Genomic DNA, 21,962 nt, shown 5'->3' on the forward strand with positions numbered 1-21,962 from the left:
GAGACCAGAATTGCACACAATATTCCAACAGTGGCCTAACCAATGTCCTGTACAGCCACAACATGATCTCCCAACTCCTGTACCCAATATACTGACCAAGTAAAGTAAAGCATACCAAACACCTTCTTCACTATCCTATCTACCTGCGACTCCACTTTCAAGGAGCTATAAACCTGCACTCCAAGGTCTCTTTGTTCAGCAACTCTCCCTAGGACCTTACCATTAAGTGTATAAGTCCTGCTAAGATTTGCCTTCCCAAAATGCAGCACCTCGCATTTATCTGAATTAAACCCCATCTGCCACTTCTCAGCCCATTGGCCCATCTGGTCAAGATCCAGTGTAATCTGAGGTAACCCTCTTCGCTGTACAGTACACCTCCAATTTTAAAATTAAGTTCAGGATTGCCCCCTCTCTTTAGGGCCTTCGACATACTGGCTTAAAAAACTGCCCTGGATGCATTTTAAGAATTACGATCTCTCTAACCTTTCACATTACAACTAACCCAGTTAATGTTGGACAAGTTGCAATCCCACACTATCGCTACCTTATTACTTTACACTTCCTTGAAATTTCCCTCAACATCTACTATTGTACTTCTCTTGGATTTTTAGGAGGCCAATAATAAATTCCCACCAATGTGATTGTTCCTGTTTGCTTATTAAATGCCCTGATCGCTTATTAAATTCCCTGATCAAAATTACAATACTCCTCACTTTGACATGGTGGAATGAAATACAGACTTGATATCATCAACTGCTTGTATTTTGTCTGTAGATTTCATAGAAGGTACATTCCTTGTAACATGTCTGTTTTGCACCCCATTCGTCAAGGTGATCATTGCATACGATTTATGAAAAGAAGTTCCACATTGGTTTCAACATTATAAATATTTGGTAACATTACTGAATTCAAGTTTGTGGTCTCTAACCTCGCAGCATTTTCACGATAAAGTCACCTTGTGGACCTGTGTACACAATTTATGCTAACATGACCATGTATTACTCAAAGCTTGCAGTATAGATGCTGCCACTCAAATTATGTGCAATAACTATTTAGGCAGAAATAAATGATCCTGAAACTTATAAAAGAAGAGTGGGGAGAATTCCCAGTTTCCTTTCTTAACCCGTTACTCTTTTATTCATTATCACTTCTGTAAACTGACTGCCATAATTATCATCAATATTTACAATGGAAAATAATGATAGTGCAGCAAAAGTAACCATTGGCGTAAAGTGCCTAGAAGTATCCACAGAAGATGATATTGCTCATAAAATTGTTTTTAAAGAATTTATGTCAATATTGTAGATAGACATAATATTAGATAAGAGCCAAGTGTAGTACCTTTCATTTTCCACAGGGCATTTGGATCTCCAGTCGCTAAGGTGGCTGTCATACTCCACTGACAATATTCTGAGATTGGGGCAGTCTGCAGCCAACCAGGTCTGAATACAAATCAGCAGTATAGATACATTAAGTTAAAAGTCAAAAATCATTTAAATTGACTTCTAAACTCAATCATAATACATGACATTTTACATTGCTCCAATTGTAAGTGTAGAAAATTGCTGAATCAATACCGTCTACAAAATCAATGCTTTCAATGGAAGACATGAAAAGTACATAATTGCGCCTGTTTATTTGAAAACAACTGGCCAGGAGTATCAACAATGTAATGTTTAAAACCTTCATATTTCTTTGCAATTGGAGTGTGGGAGGGAAATAAGACCATCATAATTTTAAGGTATCAACTACATTCCAAAGTCGTGACCAGAAAACTGATCAACAGTAACTTTATACTAAGTTCATGCTGTTTTTGTTTTTCAGAGGATTGAGATCCTCACCTGCCATGTTGGTAGATAGCATGCAAAATTTGATGGTGTCTCCTCAATTACTGCATTGGAACCTTGCTCCAAGAGGCATTTAGAGGGATGAGAAATTCCTGCCAATTTCTTGGAATTTGAACTTTTGGAGAATGGATTCCCACTTTTGGAAATAGGCTTCCAACTTCTGTATACAGTCCATATAGCATTGAAGTAGTTAACATACATCTCACTTTAAACATTTTAGAAAGGATGCAATGTGACTTTGCAGGTTCTAAGTACAACAGCAGAAAAGGAACAGATTGCTATTAGTTCTGGTAGAAGGCGTTGTGTACGTGCAGTGTGTCTGTTCCTGACCACCAGTTCAATGTGTAGCTGTGTTCTGCTAATTAAGGAAGGGATTGAATGCAGCCTCTGAACGTCACAAAGTGCAGATTTCTTCCACAGTTCAGAGGTCAGATTTAGTCTAGAGAATGGGCGAGACCTCACTGAATATAGAAGAAAATCAGGTGGCTGTCAGTTGACATCCAGAGAGCATAGTTTGCAAACACTATGTAAAATGTATAACTGTGCAGCTTTTATTTCCTCTCTTCTGCTTTCCAACTTTCCAAGTCAAATCTGCCTAAAGCAAAACAATTTTTTTCTCAATCCATTAATTTGAGAATCCTGTAGGCAATAATTGATGAGAGTTCTGTTTAAGGCAGTTGTGTATCCTTGAGCTGAAGGGTTCTTCCCACCATTAAGTTATTGAGTGCAGAAGAGTCCCATCAGTGGGACGATGGGTGCAGCAGCAACGAATCTGCACCCATATATCAATAGTAATCCTGCTTTTCAGCACTAGGCCCATAACCTTGCTATATTTCAAGTGATCATCTATGTATTCTTTAAAAGCCATGAGGCTTCTCCTCTCTATTATACTCCCAGGCTGTGCATTCCAGATTCCCACCACCCACTGGATACATTTTACTTTTCTTCATTCCACCCCAACATGGCTAAATGAATTATTTTACACAGGTGAGGAGAAAGCCTCTGGCAGGCAAGGGACTCTCCACTAAACAAAGGGAAACAGACACATTTGTACATTTAACCCACCTTTAGCTATTACAAACCAATTGTAGTATTAATTAATTACATACACATCCAATCAAGTTAATTGTGTGGCTTTATGATATGTCCATGGACATCTTTACTTCATATTCTGGGCATAAGCACTTCATCAGGAATGTGGAAGGAGAAGGGAGCTGACAGAGAAGTAGGAGGGTGGGTGGGGCTGGGGGCATATTAGATGGGATGGTGATAGGTGGATGCAGGTGGGAAGTAATTATGATCAGTAGATGGGGAGGGTGGAATGGATAGGTGGGAAGATGGGTAGGACAGGTCAAAACAGAGGTGTCAACTTGGAGGGTTGGATCTGAGATGAGTGGAGGAAGGGAGATTTGCAAACTGGTAAAGTCAGTGTTGATGCCGTGTGGTTGTAGGGTCTTGAGACAGAAGGTGAGGTGTTCTTCCTCCAGTTTGTGGGTGTCTTTGATTTGACGGTGGAGGATTTGTATGTCTTTAGGGAAGTGTGAGGGAGAGCTGAAGTGGTTCATCACTGGGTGGTGGAATTGTTGGTGCGTGCTACCACTAAAAATATACTTCCCTCTCCACTCCGAGATGCATTCTGCAGAGACCATTCCCTCTGTGGCTCATTTGTTAGGTCCTTGTCCTCGCCAATCCACCTTTCACACATGGCACCTTCCCTTGCCGCCACACGAGGTGTAAAACCTCCATCCAAGACCCTAAAGGATCATTTCAAATTTGGCAGAGATTTTCCTGCACGCCCACTGGTCTCATTTACTGCATCCATTGCTCTCGGTGTGGTCTCCTCTACATTGGGGAGACAGAGCGCCAACATGCAGAGAGGTTCAGGAAACATCTCTGGTCCACACACACCGAACAACCCCACCGCCCTGTAGCCAAACACTTCAACTCTCCCAAAGACATGCCAATCCTGGCCCTCTTCCACCGCCAGCTGCAGGAAGAATGCCTTTCCTTGCACCCTGGCACCCTACAACCACACGGCATCAACATTGACTTCACCAGTTTTCAAATTCCCCTCACTTCATCCCCAGTCCAAAACACCAACTCGGCACCTCCCTCTTGACCTGTTCTACTTTTCCCATTTTCCTTCCTACCTATCCGCTCCACCGTCCCCACTAACACATCACAATTACCTCTCACCTGCATCAACCAATCGCCATCCCATCTACCTTTCCCCCACCCTACCTTGAGCACCCTATTTATCTCTTAGCTTCCTTTCCCGCTACATTGCTGGTGGAGGGCTTTTGCCCAAAACGCCGACTCTCGTGTTCTTTGGATGCTGCCTGACATGCTGCACTTTTCCAGCACCACACTTTTTTACTCTCTACATGAATTACATGACTTAGGATAGAAGAGAACAAAAATACCACTGAATAGTTTGATTGATCTCCCAATAGTCTAACTGTATGGAAGTATGATATTAGGGAAAATCATGGTCCTGAAACCCGAGTTCACTTCAATTCTGATGATGGATAATGAATTGCTCTATTTGGACTTTCTGTCCTATCACGTTCAAAAGTAGCATAACAACGCAAGCTTGAAGGTGTCAAAATAGGCCGCTATACCTCTTTACAAATGCAATAATTTATGTAACATACAAGTCCTTTGACATAGATTTGCTCTCCCACTCATTGTCATAAATCCAAGATATTTTTTATCCAGACAACAACAGTTTACTTTGCACCATATTATATGGCAGCATACTGTTCTTTCTATAAGTGAAAAGAGATCATTTACCAGTGAAATAAATGAAAATGTCAGGCATAGTTATGTTCTCAGGAAGGACCATTTCATTGTTTTTATTTTACATAATAAATTTATACACTCAGCATGAGTGTATCAGCTGTATAATGCTTTTGACAATCAGTCATCCTTGGGCACTTTCATGATGAAAAATTAAATATGCTGATATTCAAAATATACACTACTGCTATTCAGATATCTAAAGAGATTAAATAGTAATGTTCTAAATGAAATCAAATAAATAATTGAAGAGGAAAAATTCCAGGCCTATGAAGGAAAGCAGGGGGTAGAATTATAAGGAAAAGAAAAGTACAGGGGCAATGAGCTGAATGATTTCTTTAGTAAAGAACAATTGAGATAATCATAAATGAGTTTCTACATTCATAGCTAGGTAAGTATAATATCAAAAAAGACAAACAAAAGGGTGTCAAATGCGAACAGTTTAGACAGATATCACTGGTACCTTTGGCCAACATTCTGTGTAATCAGCATCCTTATCCTCCATATTACTGTGGTCCTTCTGTCGCCATGTTTTAAAAGCTGCCCCCAGCAGACCATGGATGAAAAGAACATCTGCTTTGATTGGCTGACTGATGAAAAAAAAATCAACATCTATATTCATCTGTAGTATGCAAAATAGCTGTACAACATTTCAATCAGTATAGCCTGAGATTGATGCAAGTAAATAATCTAAGTTGTTGCTGTGTTGCTGTTTAATTATTAAACCAGTATGTTGCATTTATTACAATTAGAGAGAGCCATCAATAAAACAGATTCTATTGTTGTATATAAGGGCTCGGAAGAATAAGGGGCTGAATCAGATCAAAATTTGTCATCAAGAGAAGTGCATTTCTTTTTCATTGCATTAGTATGTTCATGTAAGGTCAGAATACCTGAAGGAGACCAGAATTCCATAATACACAGGAGCAGAATTAGACAATTATGCCAACTGGATCTGCTTTGCATTTTGATTATGGCTAATGTGTTTCTCAACTCCATTCTACTGTCTTCCCCCATAACTTTTGATCACCATATGTAAGAGTACTGTGCCTTTCTGAGAGATGTGTTCTGTACTGTTGCTCTTACAGATATGTGTTGCCACTGTGGTGCCAGAATGTTTTCTTCAGACAAGTGATTAGAATATATGGAGAAGGTGAGGACTGCAGATACTGGAGATCAGTCAAAAGGTGTGGTGGTGGAAAAGCAGTTGGTCAAGCAGCACCTGAAGAGCGAGAGAGTCGACGTTTCGAGCATAAGATCTCCATCGGAAATGGGGGGTCGGGGGTGGGGGGGGGGGTGTGGTGGCAAGGGGGCTGAAGAGATAAGTGTGAGGGGGTTTGGGGCTGAGGGGGGAAAGTAGCTGGGAATGCAATAGCTAGATGAAGATGGAGGGTGATGGTGATAGGTCAAAATGGAGAGTGGAGCAGATAAGTGGGAAGGAAGATGGACAGGTTGGCCATTCAAGAGGCTGGTACAGAGTTGATGGGTTGGATCTGGGATAAGGTGAGGGGAGAGGAGATGAGGAAACTGGTGAAATCAATATCGATTCCATGTGGTTGGAGGGTCCCGAGGGGGAAGATGAGATATACTTCTGCCAGATGTTGAGTGGCTAGGATTTTGCGGTGGAGGCGGCCCAGGACTTGCCTGTCCTTGGCAGAGTGGAAGGAGGAGTTGAAGTGTTCGGCCACAGGGCGGTGGGGTTGTTTAGTGCACGTGTCCCACAGATGTTCTCTAAAATGTTTCACAAATTGCTATTCTGTCATCCCAATGTAGACGGGACCACATAGAGAGCTACAGACACAGGAGATGATGTGGGGGGAAGTGCAGGAAAATCTCTGTCAGATGTGGAGGGATCTTTTGGGGCCTTGAATGGAGATTGGGGGGGGGGGGGGGGGGGGTGGGCGTAGGTTTTACACCTCTTGCGGTGGCAAGAGAAGATGCCGGATGTGGAGGGTGAGTTGGGGGTTGGGGGTGGGGCCTAATAAGGGAGTTGAGGAGGGAATGGTCTATGTAGAATATACTTATGGAGAGAAATATATCTCTGGTGGTGGAGACTGTTTGTAGTTAGTGGGAATGATGGAGGATGATGCATTGTATGCTGAGGTTGGTAGGTTGGAAGGAGAGGACCAGGGGTTCTGGAGAGTGTGGATGTTTGTGGATGTGGTGCCAATCAAGTGGACTGCTCTTTCCTAGATGGAGTATTATTGGTGTTGAAAGTGGAGAATATTCCATCACAGTCTGGAACTTGTGTCTTGTAGATGGTGCACAGGTTTTGTGGAGTCAAGAGGAGAACATTTCAGTATTCTGAGCCTCTGACTTGCTTTAGTAACCAACACATTTATAAGGCGAGTCTAGTTGCATTTCTGGTCAATGGTAATCCTCCATGATATTGACAGTTCGGTGATGGTAACAATATTAAATGTCAAGGAGTAGTGGTTAGACTATGTCTCACTAGAAATAGTCATTGCCTTACATATTTATAGCGTGAATGTTACATGCCATTTCTCAGCCCAAGCCTGGAACTTGTTACATTTGGACATGGGCAGCTTCAATATCTGAGTTGTCCCAAATGATGCTGAACGTTGTGAGATCATTGGTGTACAACCCTACTTCTGACCTTATGATGGTGAGAAGATCACTGATGAAGCAGCTAAGGATAATTGGGTCTAGGACACTATCCTGAGGATAGTTGGGTCTAGGACATTACCCTGAAGATATCCTGCAGAGATATCCTGCAATTGAGATGACTGACCTCCAATAAACCGAATCATCTTTGGGTGCCAGATGTGACTCCAACCAGTAGAGAACGTTCCCCTAATTCCCACTGATTCAAGTTTTGTTAGGGTTCCTTGGTGGGCGGCATGGGTGACACAGTGGTTAGCACTGCTGCCTCACAGTGCCAGAGACCCGGGTCCAAATCCCGCCTCAGGCAACTGCCTATGGAGTTTGCACATTCTCGTGTCTGCGTGGGTTTCCTCCGGGTGCTCTGGTTTCCTCCCACAGTCCAAAAATGTGCAGGTTAGGTGAATTGGCCATGCTAAATCGCCCGTAGTGTTAGGTGAGGGGGTAAATGTAGAGGAATAGGTTTGGGTGGGTTGCTCTTTGGAGGGTCGGTGTGGACTTGTTGGGCTGAAGGGCCAATTTCTATACTGTAAGTAATCTTAATTTAAATAGAGTAATTTAAATCTAAATGTGGCCCCAAGTCAACTTCACCTCACATTGAAAATTTAGCTCTTTTGTTCATGTCTGAACCAAAGTAAGGAGTGAATGGTCTGGTGGGCCCCAAGCTGGGCATCAGTGAGCAGGTTGCTTTTAAGTAGGTGATGCTTGATAGCACTTTTAATGACACCTTCCACCTCTCTCTGATGATTGAGAGTAGACTGATGGGGTGGTTATTGGTCAGGTTGGATTTGTCTTGCTTTTTATGTACAGGATATGCCTGATCAAATTTCCTTATGTCAGGCAGATGTCAGTGTTGTAGCTGTACTGGAAGAGCTTGGCTAGGGTTGCAGCAAGTTCTAGAGCACAAATTTTCAGTACACTTTCTGGAATATTATTACAGCCCACAGCTTGTTCATTGTACAAGGCCTCCACCATGGAGTGAACTGGATTGGTTGAACACTGGCATCCTGTAGGAGGCAGAGATTGATCATCCTCTCAGCACTGTTGGTTGAAGATTGTTGCAAATACTTCGGTCTTATCTTTTGCACTGATGTACTGGTTTTTTCCATCATTGAAAATGGGGATATTTGTTGAGCCACCTCCTCAAGTGAACTGTCCACCACCATTCACAACTGGATGTGGCAGGACGGCAAAGCTTGCATCTGATCCGTTGGTTATGGGTTCAGTTAGCTATCAATCACTTGTAACTTTTGCTTTTTGGCACACAAGTAACCCTGTTTGTTAGTTTCACCAGTTTGACATCTCAATTTTAGGTGTACTTGATGATGCTCTTGGAATGCCTTCCTGCAGTCTCCATTGAACTGAGATTAATCCCCTGGTTTGATGGTAATGGTTGAGCGAGGGATATGCCAAGCTATGAGGTTGCAGATTGTGTTCATGAATGATTCTGATGCTGTTGATAGCACATAGACCTTCATGGATGCGTGTGTGCGGGAGAGAGAGGGAGAGAGAGAGCGAGAGCGCGAGTGTGTGTGTGAGAGTGAGTGAGGGAGTGAGTGAGTGAGTGAGTGAGGGAGGGAGGGAGGGAGTGAGAGAGAGAGAGAGAAAGAAAGAAAGAAAGAAAGAAAGAAAGAAAGAAAGAAAGAAAGAAAGAAAGAGAGAGAGAGAGAGAGAGAGAGAAAGAGAGAGAGAGAGAGAGAGAAAGAAAGAGAGAGAGAGAGAGAAAGAAAGAGAGAGAGAAAGAAAGAGAGAGAGAAAGAAAGAGAGAGAGAAAGAAAGAGAGAGAGAGAGAGAGAGAGAGAGAGATGGGGGCTTGTGAGTGTTTATGAGAGTGGGTGCATGTATGTGAACTTCAAATGGATATATATGTGTGTGTGTGTGTGTGTATGTATGTATGTATAGTGCAATGGGGTCACCTGTAGTGTGACATGAACCCAAGGGCCCTGTTGAGGCCATCCCCATGAGTACCTCTGCTCGGCCACATTTCGTTGCTGCCTGTCCTGAAGTCCACCTTTCTTACAGAAATTCAACATCCACTGACCAGTCAAACCAGGAACATTCTTCGTCACAGTGGACGTTTCAGCACTTGACACCAGCATCCCCACAATGATGGCATCGCGACAACAGCCTTAGTACTCAACACCAACAATTGCCAATCTCTGAGCACCGTCCTACAACTCACCCACTTTATCCTCGATCACAACCTTTGACAACCAGTTCTTCATCCAGACACATGGGAGAACAGCCATGGGAACCAAATTTACACCCCAATATGCCAACATTTTAATGCAGAGGTTCAAACAAGACTTCTTCTCTACGCAGGACCTTCAATCAACATTATACACCAGGTACGTTGACAACATTTTCTTCCTCTGGACCCATGGCGAGGAGTCACTGATAAAATTACACAGTGATATCAACGAGTTTCATCCCACCATCAAACTCAACATGGACTACTCTCAACTATCTGTCTCATTCTTGGACACATGCATCTCCATCAAGGATGGACACCTCAGGACCTCACTCTGCCGCAAACCCATGGATAATCTCTCAAAGCTACACTTCTCCAGCTTCCACCCGAAACATATTAAAAACAGCCATCCCCGATGCATACACATGATCTGTTCAGATGAGGAGGATCGTGACTGGCACCTGGAAGTACTCAATGATACCCACATAAGAATGGGGTACGATGCTCAACTCATCGACTGACAGTTCCGATGTGCCATAGCGAGGAACGGTAATGACCTCCTCAGGAGACAGACATGAGCTGCAACCAACAGGGTGCCCTTCGTTGTCCAGTACTTCACAGGAATGAAAAACTATGCCATGTTCTATGCAGCTTGCAACACATCATCAATGAGGATGAGCACCTCGCCAAGACCTTCCACACACCTCCACTGCTTGCCTTTAAACAACTACCAAACCTCAAACAGATCATTGTTCGTAGCAAACTGTCTGGCTTTCAGGACAACTCCATATGTCCCTGTCAAGGTAGACGCTGCAAGAAGTCTCAGAATGTGGATATGGATACCATTATGCGTGGGGACACCTCCCACCATGTACATGGCAAGTACTCATGTGAACCCGGTCAATGTTGTCTATCTCATGCGCTGCAGGCAAGGATGCCCTAAGGCATGGTACATTGGTGAGACCAAGCAGAAGCTATGGCAACTGATGAATGGGCACCGCACAATAACCAACAGAGAGGAGTGTTCGCTCCCAGTCACTAAACACTTCAGCGGTCCAGGACAATCGACCGCAGACTTCAGGAAGGCAGCAACGAATAGTGGCTGCGCAGAGGCTAATAGCCAAGTTTGGTACCCATGTTGTGAAACTTGAAAGGGTTCAGAAAAAACTTACAAGGATGTTGCCAGGGTTGGAGGCTTTGAGCTATATGTAGAGGCTGAACAGGCTGGGGCTGTTTTCCCTGGAGCGTCAGAGGTTGAGGGGTGACCTTATAGAGCTTTACAAAATTATGAGGGGCATGGATAGGGTAAATAGACAAAGTCTTTTCCCTGGGATCAGAGAGCCCAGAACCAGAGGGCATTGGTTTAGGGTGAGAGGGGATAGATATAAAAGAGACCACCAAAGGGGCAACTTTTTCATGCAGAGGGTGATACTTGTATGGAATGAGCTGCCAGAGGATGTGGTGGAGGCTGGTACAATTGCAACATTTAAGAGGCATTTGGATGGGTACATGAATAGGAAGGGTTTGGAGGGTTACGGGTTGGGTGCTGGCAGGTGGGACTAGATTGGGTTGGGATATCTGATCAGCGTGGACAGGTTGGACCGAAGGGTCTGTTTCCATGCTGTACATTTGGGTGGAACTGAGAAATAAGAAAGGGATGATCACCTTATTGGGATTGTATTATAGACTCCCTAATAGTCAGAGGGAAATTGAAAAACAAACTTGTACGGAGATCTCAGTTATCTGTAAGAATAATAGGGAGTTATAGTAGGGGATTTTAACTTTCCAAACATCGACTGGGACTGCCATAGTGTTAAAGGTTTAGATGGAGAGGAATTTCTTAAGTACATACAAGACAATTTTCTGATTCAGTATGTGGATGTACCTACTAGAGACGGTGCAAAACTTGACCTACTCTTGGGAAATAAGGTGACTGAGGTGTCAGTGGGGGAGCACTTTGGGGTCAGCGACCATAATTCTATTCGTTTTAAAATCGTGATGGAAAAGGATAGACCAGATCCAGAAGCTGAAGTTCTAAATTGGAGGAAGGCCAATTTTGACGGTATCAGGAAAGAACGTTCGAAAGCTGATTGGCAGCAGATGTTCGCAGGGAAAGGGACGACTGGAAAATGGGAAGCTTTCAGAAATGAGATAACAAGAATCCAGAGAAAGTATATTCCTGTTAGGGTGAAAGGGAAGGCTGGTAGGTATAGGGAATGCTGGATGACTAAAGAAATTGAGGGTTTGGTTAAGTAAAAGAAGGAAGCATATATCAGGTTTAGACAGGATAGATTGAGTGAAGCCTTAGAAAAGTACAAAGGAGAAATAGGAGTATACTTAAGAGGGAAATCAGGAGGGCAAAAAGGGGACATGAGATAGAGTTGACAAATAGAATTAAGGAGAATCCAAAGGGTTTTCACAAATATATTAAGGACAAAAGGGTAACTAGGGAGAGAATAGAGCCCTCAATGATCAACTAGGTAGCCTTTGTGTGGAGCCACAGAAAATGGGGGAGATACTAAATGAATATTTTGCATCAGTATTTACTGTGGAAAAGGATATAGAAGATATAGACTGTAGGGAAATAGATGGTGACATCTTGCAAAATGTCCATATTACAGAGGAGGAAGTGCTGGATGTCTTGAAACAGTTAAAGATGGATAAAACCCAGGACCTGATCAGGTGTACCCAAGAACTCTGTGGGAAGCTAGAGAAGTGATTGCTGGGCCTCTTGCTGAGATATTTGTATCATCGATAGTCACAGGTGAGGTGCCAGAAGACTGGAGGTTGGCAAACGTGGTGCCACTGTTTAAGAAGTGTGGTAAAGATAAGCCATGAAACTATGCACCATTGAGCCTGACCTCAGTGGTGGGCAAGTTGTTGGAGAGAATCCTGACGGACAGGATGTACATGTATTTGGAAAAGCAAGGACTGATTAGGGATAGTCAACATGGCTTTGTGCATGGGAAATCATGTCTCACAAACTTGATTGAGTTTTTTGAAGAAGTAACAAAGATTGATGAGGGCTGGGCAGTAGATGTGATCTATATGGACTTCAGTAAGGTGTTCGACAAGGTTCCCCATGGGAGACTGATAAGCAAGGTTTGATCTCATGGAATACAGGGAGAACAAACCATTTGGATACAGAACTGGCTCAAAGGTAGAATACAGATTAGATTAGATTAGATTAGATTACTTAGTGTGGAAACAGGCCCTTTGGCCAACAAGTCCACACCGACCCGCCGAAGCGCAACCCACCCATACATTTACCCCTTCACCTAACACTATGGGCAATTTAGCATGGCCAATTCACCTGATCTGCACATCTTTAGATTGTGGGAGGAAACCGGAGCACCCGGAGGAAACTCACGCAGACACAGGGAGGATGTGCAAACTCCACAGAGTCAGTCGTCTGAGGTGGGAATTGAACTGGGGTCTCTGGCGCTGAGAGGCAGCAGTGCTAACCACTGTGCCAAAGTGCTGTCCAGAAGGTGGTGGTGGAGGGTTGTTTTTCAGACTGGAGGCCTGTGACCAGTGGAGTGCCACAAGGATCGGTGCTGGGCCATCCACTTTTTGTCATTTACATAAATGATTTGGATGTGAGCATAACAGGTACAGTTAGTAAGTTTGCAGATGATACCAAAATTGGAGGTGTATTGGACAGCGAAGATTACAAGATCGGATTACAAGAGGATCTAGACCAGAAGGGCCAATGGGCTGAGAAGTGGCAGATGGAGTTTAATTCAGATAAATGCGAGGTTCTGCATTTTGGGAAAGCAAATCTTAGCAGGACTTATACACTTAATGGTAAGGTCCTAGGGAGTGTTGCTGAACGAAGAGACCTTGGAGTGCAGGTTCATAGCTCCTTGAGGGTGGAGTCACGGGTAGATAGGATAATGAGAAGGGTGTTTGGTATGCTTTGCTTTATTGGTTGGAGTATTGGGTATGGGAGTTGGGAGGTCGTGTTGTGGCTGTACAGGACATTGGTCAGGCCAGTGTTGGAATATTGCGTGCAATTCTGCTCTCCTTCCTACCGGAAGGATGTTGTGAAACTGGAGGGGGTTCAGGGGGGATATGCGGGGATGTTGCCAGGGTTGGAGGATTTGAGCTGTGGGGAGAGGCTGAACAGGCTAGGGCTGTTTTCCGTGCAGCGTCAGAGGCTGAGGGGTGATCTTATCAAGGCTTGCGGGATTATGAGGGGCATGGATGGGATGAATGGACAAAGTCTTTTCCCTGGATCGAGGAGTCCAGAACTAGAAGGCATGGGTTTGGGGTGGGAGGGGAGAGATATAGGGGAGAGATATAGGGGAGATCCAAGGGGCGGAGGGTGGTACGTGTATGGAGTGAGCTACCGGAAGATGAGGTGGAGGCTGGTACAATTACAACATTTGGGAGGCATTTGAATGGGTATATGAATAGGAAGGGTTTGGAGGGATATGGGCCAGGTGCAGGCAGATGGGACTAGATTGGGTTGGGATATCTGGTCAGCGTGGACAGGTTGGACCGAACGGTTTGTTTCCATTTTGTACATCTCTATGACTCTACTTCGCTCAAAAACTGCATGAATCCATGTGAGATTCTGTAAATTCATTTTTTTAGATTAGAATCAGTCGAAACATTGTGGTACAGACAGTATCACACAGGGGAACTCACACCTTCAACACATTATCTGGACTGACAGTTGGTAGTTGTTAAAGTTCAATTGAGAAGGTAACTTTTAAAAAAAAGTTTTGAGATTTACATATGAAAGAACCGAAACCAACACGGTCCGGGATGGGACCATTGGCTGCCGCAGATTCACCACTGCCCTTTCACCGCCGAGGACGCTCAGCCACTACCCATTGGCCACTGAGGATGATTTGCCACCGCAAGTGTTTGTAACTCATTTTTATGTATAAACCAATAAAATGATATTTATTTCACCTTTTTTAAATCAATATGTACTATGTTGTTATGTAAATAAAGGGGACCGAGAAGTATGAAAGAACAGGTGGGAGGGAAAACAATCAGTACATATATAAATTTCCAGTGATGAATAGTCTCCAGAGGTCAAATGACCCCAGTGGGGAAACGCTGGTGGCTAATCGGCAGTGGCTAATCAGCGGCGGCGAATGTGCCGTGGTGAATTGTCACCAACCCACACGGTCATTCTAACAGATGAGACACTTAACAAACAATCAAGGTCTTTTTCAATACATAATTTCAGTTACATCACACTGTAAACTTCTGCTATAAATTCTGTGTCTTACAATCTTATACTCCACAACCACCTGATGAAGAAGCTGCGCTCCGAAAGCTAGTGCTTAAAATTAAACCTGTTGGACTACAATCTGGTGTTGTGTGATTTTTGACTCAATTTGGAGGAGGGACTTCATCTTCACAAGGGCTATGAGGTGGTCACTCTTATTGATATTGTCTTGCATAGATGCACCTGTGGTAGGTAGATTCATGAAGGTGAGGTCAAGTATGTCTTTCCCTCTTGTTGGTTCCCTCACTACCTGCTATAGTCCCAAACTACAGCTATGTCCTTCAGAATCCAGCTCAATCAGTAGCAGTGCTGCCGAGTTACTCTTGGCAATGGATATTCTGTGCCCTTGCCACCCTCATTGCTCCCTCCAAGTGTTTTTTGACATGGAGGAATACTGATTCATCAGTTGAGGAAAGACGATACATAGTAACCAGCAGGAGGTTGCCTTGCCCCTGTTTAACCTGATGCTTTTACACTTCATGGTGTCTAAAATCAATGTTGAGGACGGCCAGGGCACACCCTCCCGACTGTATAACAATGTGCCACCATTTCTGTTGAGATTTTCGGGATAATATATTTGCATTATTGGAGGATTAGCTAATTCAGAGGAATCAGGAAAAAGGATAATTTTTAGCATGGAAACCTGCAAATAATCGAATGCTGCTGAGATATATGTTCGAGCCTCAAATGTGTGAGTCTATTAACTCTCTCATGAAACTCATTGTAATATTTCACTATGCTAAAAGCACCCCATTATAGTACTGAAAAGGATAAATTCATTCACTCATCCTGTACAATGAGAGCTAGGCTGCATGCAGAGGGAGTGGATATCAGAAAATTGATCAAATGAATTAAATTATAAAATAATGAATTACACTAGCAGAGGCAGAATGCCAGGTACATGTGCTTAAAAGGTGAACATTTTAAATGGCTTTCCTATTCTGTACTTGCCAAAGGTTAATTATTTGGAAAGAACAAAAAATATTCAATTTCCATTTACCTGGTTCTATACTGAGGATGAAGAATATATACTCCATCCTCATACTTCTCCTTTACAGTGTCCCTGTCAAGATTGGCCAAGGCTCTTGCCGCATGTGAAGCGTGAATAACATGTGGTGATTTCATTGCTTCAGCGAGTATACCAATCCATCCTATAATTCAAGAATTCTGAGCCTTAGATTCCAGATTCCACAGCTTGTAACTTCAGTAAGAAAATTATACTTAGCAACATTGATGACCACACAAAATGCTGAAGTCAGTGGACAAAAAGTAACCTAAATCTGCTCACACAGATAAAGAAAATTGAATAAAAACAGCTATAACAAAATAGCTGTGAAACGTATAAGGTAATATATGAATCTTAATTCCTTTCAAAATAATCAGGTGGTCAGTCAGGGAATACTTTCATTATACCTGATTGTACAATGGCTGAGTGAAGATGTTCATGCAAAGCCAAATTTCCAATTGTTCGAATGATATTCCTTTGAATTTTCTGAGAATCATGACGCAGCTGATATATTTTCTGAAGCAACTGCAGACCTCCATTCATTACAATCTTGTCACAGTGACTTGGAACCTGGTATTATAGCAAATTCCATGTGAGTCATTTCAGCTTAAAGAAACTCATACAAATACAGTACAGGCAACATCATGCAGCAAAATGATGCAGTATTACGCAGGAATGATCTGCCTTCTCAAACTAAACTCTGAATTAGAATTGTATTTGTTGCAACAATTTCCCAGTCAATAGTAGGCCCAAAAGAAAACACCACTGAGCACCATTGCTGCAACACTGAAATCACACCATTTTCTTTGGGCCAGCATGGTGACTCAGTGGTTACCACTGCTACATCACAGCACTAAGGACCCAAGTTTGATTCCAGCCTCAGGCAACTGTGTGGCGTTTACACAGTCTTCCCATGGCTGTGTGGGTCTCCTCTAGGCACTTGGTTTTCTCTGACTGTCTAAAGATATGCAGGTTAGGTGGACTGCCATGCTGAAAAGCCCATAGCGTCCAGGGATGTGTAAGTTAGGAGGATCAGCCACGGGAAATGCAGGGTTACTGGGTTGGGTGTGTGTGCGATGCTCTTGAGAGAAATGGTGTGGACTTGATAGGCAAACAGCCTGTAGGAATTTTATGATTCTCCCGCTAAAATTTCAGCTAGCAATTTAAAATTAGATACTGCCACTGTCACAGATACGTATGAGACGATTTTAAAATAACACAGGAGAAATAGATGCTGCTTAAATATTACAAAGCTGAAAGAACAGAATATTGGACCTTATAATGCTGTTGGTAAATTGAGAAAGCACAATGAAAATGGGGAAAATCTTACAATCTACAGATTATCAGAATGCACACTGGGGTCCTGTGAAGGTCCTGATGTCTGACACATGATCTGAAAGGATTAATACTGAGGTGAATAGAACAGCTTTTGATTTTGAAGGTCTGACCTCTAACTCCTCAACATCTTTATAACAATGTCAACTGCACTGAATCATCATTTACTATCATGTAATAATTTACATCTTGTTAACAACAAGCAATGTTTCTAGTGAAACTAGCAAATGTTTTTTCTTTACCACAACACGTCAAGCTGTTCCTGAATTGTTTTACACTTAAAGATGATGGTGTAAGCAACCTTCATCATGAACAGCAGTTCATACAGGCTAGTGAGTAGACATGCCAGCAACGGCAGAATGATGGAAATTGTCATCAACAGTGCCATCAAGCAGCATCTGCTTTGCAAAAACCTGCTCACTGATGCCCAGTTTGGATTCCACCAGGCCATTCAGCTCCAGAACATCTTCGGGTTTATCGCTGACCAGAAACTCAATTGGACTCAGTAATGGCTAGGAATACTGCATTGAGTAATTCACCTGACTCCCCAAAGGCTGTCCACAAGGACAAATCAGGAAAATGGTGTAATATTCCTCACTAGCCTGGATGAGTGTAGCTCCAATAACACTCAAGTAGCATGACACCATTCAGGTCTGGTAATTTGGACAGAACAATGGTAATCCTGATAAGTACAAGATGATGCAAGTTCTACTGAGGGAAGAATACACACAACAAATGGTAGGTGCCTAGACAGCATTGAAGATCAAAGGAAAATTGGTGTAGAAGTCCATAGATCCTTGAAGGTGTTAGCACAAGTAAATAGATGCATGAAGAAGGTATCCAGAATGCCTGCCTTAATTAGCTTCGGTATAGAATATAGAAGCAAAGAAGTCTTGTTATAACTTTTAAAGTAGTGGTTAGGCTAAAGACAGAATACTGTGTGCAGTTCTGATCACCATATTATTGGAAGGACATGATTGCACTGGACAGAGTACAGAGGAGATTTACCAGAATGTTGCCTGGGGTGAAAAGTCTCAGTTATGAAGAGTCACTGGATTGGCTGGGTTTGTTTTCCTTGGAGCAGAGGAGGCTGAAGGCGTATCTGATTGAGGTACACAAAATTATGAGAGGCATAGACAAAGTAGACCATGGGAATAGTTCCACCATAGCAGAAAGAAGTTGGTCATTATGTTACAGCTGATATGTTGTTGGTGAAGCCAACAACTTGGTGTATTGCGTACTGTTTTGGTCACCCTGTTATTGGAAAGACATAGTTAAACTGGAAAGAGTGCAAAGAAGATTTAAGAGAATGTTGCCAGGACTGGTAGGCCTGAGTTATAGGGAGAGGTTGGCCAGGATAGACTTTATTCCTTGCAGCATAGGAGAATGAGGGGTGACCTTATTAATGTGTATAAAATCATGAGGGGCATAGATAGGATGAATGCGTATAGTCTTTTTCCTAGAGATGGCGAATTGAAAACCAGAGAGCATAGGTTTGAGGTGAGAGGGGAAAGATTTAAAAAGGACCTGAGGGGCAACTTCTTCACGCAGAGAGTGGTGCGGATATGAAATGGGCTGCTAAAAAAGTGGTTGAGGTAAGTACAATAACAACATTAAAACAGCATTTGGATAGGTACATGGATGGGAAATGCAGGCAATTTCAGCATGAGCCAGTTTGGGCAGAAGGGCCTGTTTTCACACGATATTACACTATGTGTCAAAGACCAGAAGGCACAAGTTTAACATGAAGAGTAAGTAGTTTAGAGGAGATCAGAGGAAAGATATTTTCACCCAAAAGCAGGCTGATATATGGAACTCGTTGCCTGAGAGGGCAGTGGAGGCAAGTAGTCTTGCAATCTTTAAGAACCAATTGTATGAGTGCTTAAAATGACAGGGTATAGTAGGCTATGGATCAAGTGCACGTAAATGGGATTAATACAGTTTGGTGTTTATTGGTCAACATAGATATGGTGGGCTGGAAGGTCTGTTTCTGTGCCAAATGACTCTATGACTCTATTACAAAGCAGTTCCCTTGAATGGCACCATATCTACAAACACCCACTCCCTTCACAATCAATACTTAGCAACTGCAGTGTGTGCTGGTTCCACCTAGAAGGTCATGGACAGCAGGTGAGAGAAAACACCACTACCTGCAAGTTCCTCTGCAATCTATTCATCATCCTGATGTGGAAATACACTATTATTCCTTCACTGTCATTGGGTCGAAAAGTCATAATTACCAACCCCCCCCCCCCCACCCACCACATCATTGTGGAGCTATCTACAGCACACGGACTGCAGTGATTCAAGACGGCAGCTCACCACCACCATCTCAAGTGAAACGAGGGATCAGTAATAAATGCTGAGACAAAAATGCTGGAAAAGCTCAGGTTTGGCAACATCTATGTAGAGAAATTAAAGTTAATGTTCTGGGTCTAGTTCTGAGGAAAAGTCACTCAACCTAAAACTTCAACTCTGATTTCTCTCCATATACTGCCAGACCTGCTGAGCTTTTCTAGCAATTTCTATTTTTGTCTCTGATTTGCAGTATTTGCCATTCATATGGTCATAAATGCTGACCAGCCAATGATGTCCATGCCATGAGTGATTAAAAAAAGTTGTATTGTCACTGGTTTAGTAATAGAGAGGCTCAGGTACAAATTGCACCACGGTGGATAACAGAATTTAATTTCAAACTGAAAGTCCAATGTTGACCAAGAAATCATTGTCGATTGCTGTAAAACAAGTCCATCTGATTCACTAATGTCTTTTATGGAAGGAATTGCCAACCAACATTAATCATATTAAACTGGTGAAAAGGGACTGAAATTGGTTGTTGCCCTGACATCTGCCTAGGCACTAGAAACAAAACGGTGAACTCAGCTTTGCAAAATCCACCTAATGAACGTCAAGGGCTAGTGCCAAAATTGGTAGAGCCTAACAAAAGCATATTCATGGAACCATACCTTATAGGCAAAGTCCCAGAAAACAGCACTGCCACCCCAGGGTATGTGCTTATGTGCTGTCCCACTGACAAAAGAGACTAGTAGAGATGGCAGCACAATTCGTCAGAGGCAATTGCCCTAAGACTCCTCAACATTGACTCCAGACCTCATGAAGTCTCACAGTACCAGGTCAAATATGGGCAAGGAACTATCATATATCACTATCTGTTTGGCTGATGAATCAGCATTGCTCCACGCTGAAAACGGGCAGTAGCAATGGCACAAAATGTATGTTAGCAAGATGTCAAAGTCCATTACCTGGAGCAGTTCGGGAGCATCACTACTGACCAAGCTGAAGTGTAAAGGACACAAGAGCCAGAATAGGTCTGTGGGGCAACCATCCTGATCAATCTGTCCTAGACTGATGCATCTGTTCATGATATTAATTGGTAAGAATGACAATGTTCTTTCTTTTCTTTGTTGACAACAGCATGGTCTTTACTGAGACGAAGTTTCATTTTTGCATTGAGGATACCTTCCAGTGTTTTGTAAATGAGATAGGAACAAAACAGCACAGGAACAGGCCCTTTAGTTCTCCAAGCCTGTGCCTATCACCATGCCCCAATTAAAGTAAAAAAAAACAAACCTTCTGCCCTTTATTCACTCCCCATTCATGTGACCATCCAGACGTATCTTAAATCTCACTAATTTGCCTGCTTTCACTACCACCTCTGGCAATGCATTCCAGGTTCCTACCATTCTCTGCAAGAAAAACTTCCCTCACACATTACCCTTAAACTTTCCCCCTCTCACCTTCAACCTGTGTGTCCTTGTAAGTGAAACTTCAACCCTGGGAAAAAGTCTCTGACTATTCACCGTATCGATGACTCTCAATTTTGTAGACCGCCATCAGGTCTCCTCTCAGTCACCGTCTTTCCAGTGAAAACAATCCTAGTCTTTTTAACCTTCCTCATAACCAATGCCCAAGACCAGGCAGCATCCCAGTGATCCTTCTCTGCACTTGCTCCAAAGCTGCCACGTCCTTCTGGTAGTGTGCCAACCAAAATTGGACACAATGCTCCAAATGCAGCCTTAACACAAGTCTTATATAACTACAACATGGTTTGCCAACTTTTGTACTCCATGCCCTGGCTGATGAAGGTGAGCATGCCATATGCATTCTTAATCACCACAGTCACTCGTGTTGCCACTTTTAGGGAACTGAGGACCTGCATGCCCAGATCCGTCTACATGTTAATGTCCCTAAGGGTTAGAGGCACATAGTGCAGAAAAAGAACCTTTGGTCCAACCAGTCCATGCCAAATATAATCCCAAACTAAACTGGTCCCACCTGTCTGCTCCTGGTCTATATCACACCAAATCTTTCTTATTCATGTATCTGTCCAATAGTCTTATAAACGTTGTAATCGTATCCGCATCCACCACTTCCTCAGTAAGTTCATAGAGGTTGTAAGGAGAAACTGGGGAACTACAGAACAGTGAGTCTGACTTCAGGGTTGTGGTGTCAATCGAGGGGTCTGCTTTGTCCTGAATGGTTCAAGCTTCTTGAATGTTGTTGAAGCTGCACTTCTCTTGTTGAAATGGTCATTGATTTAGATTAGATTAGATTACTTACAGTGTGGAAACAGGCCCTTCGGCCCAACAAGTCCACACTGACCCACCGAAGCGCAGCCCACCCATACCCCTACATTTACCCCTTACCTAACACTACGGGCAATTTAGCATGGCCAATTCACCTGACCTGCACATCTTTGGACTGTGGGAGGAAACCGGAGCACCCGGAGGAAACCCACGCAGACATGGGGAGAACGTGCAAACTCCACAGTCAGTCGCCTGAGGCGGGAATTGAACCCGGATCTCTGATGCTGTGAGGCAGCAGTGCTAACCACTGTGCCACCGTGCCACCATTGCTTGGTATTTGTGTCGCACAAACGTTACTTTCCACTTG

At 43.1% G+C, this 21,962-nt stretch overlaps 1 protein-coding gene across 5 annotated transcripts in view; it reads right to left on the bottom strand.

The window, feature by feature from the left end:
- serac1 (serine active site containing 1) overlaps window positions 1–21,962 on the bottom strand; it is a 163,663-nt gene that overhangs the window by 60,071 nt on the left and 81,630 nt on the right. For all 5 annotated transcript variants that reach the window (XM_060831614.1, XM_060831615.1, XM_060831619.1 and 2 more), the window contains exons 9-12: window positions 16,121–16,283; window positions 15,708–15,858; window positions 5,110–5,236; window positions 1,342–1,442 (exon numbers count right to left, since the gene is read on the bottom strand). In XM_060831614.1, coding sequence (XP_060687597.1) covers window positions 1,342–1,442; window positions 5,110–5,236; window positions 15,708–15,858; window positions 16,121–16,283 — 542 coding nt within the window. The remainder of the gene's footprint in view (window positions 1–1,341; window positions 1,443–5,109; window positions 5,237–15,707; window positions 15,859–16,120; window positions 16,284–21,962) is intronic.

This window comes from Hemiscyllium ocellatum, chromosome 10, assembly GCF_020745735.1.
Source record: "Hemiscyllium ocellatum isolate sHemOce1 chromosome 10, sHemOce1.pat.X.cur, whole genome shotgun sequence".
Taxonomy (NCBI): Eukaryota; Metazoa; Chordata; class Chondrichthyes; order Orectolobiformes; family Hemiscylliidae; genus Hemiscyllium; species Hemiscyllium ocellatum.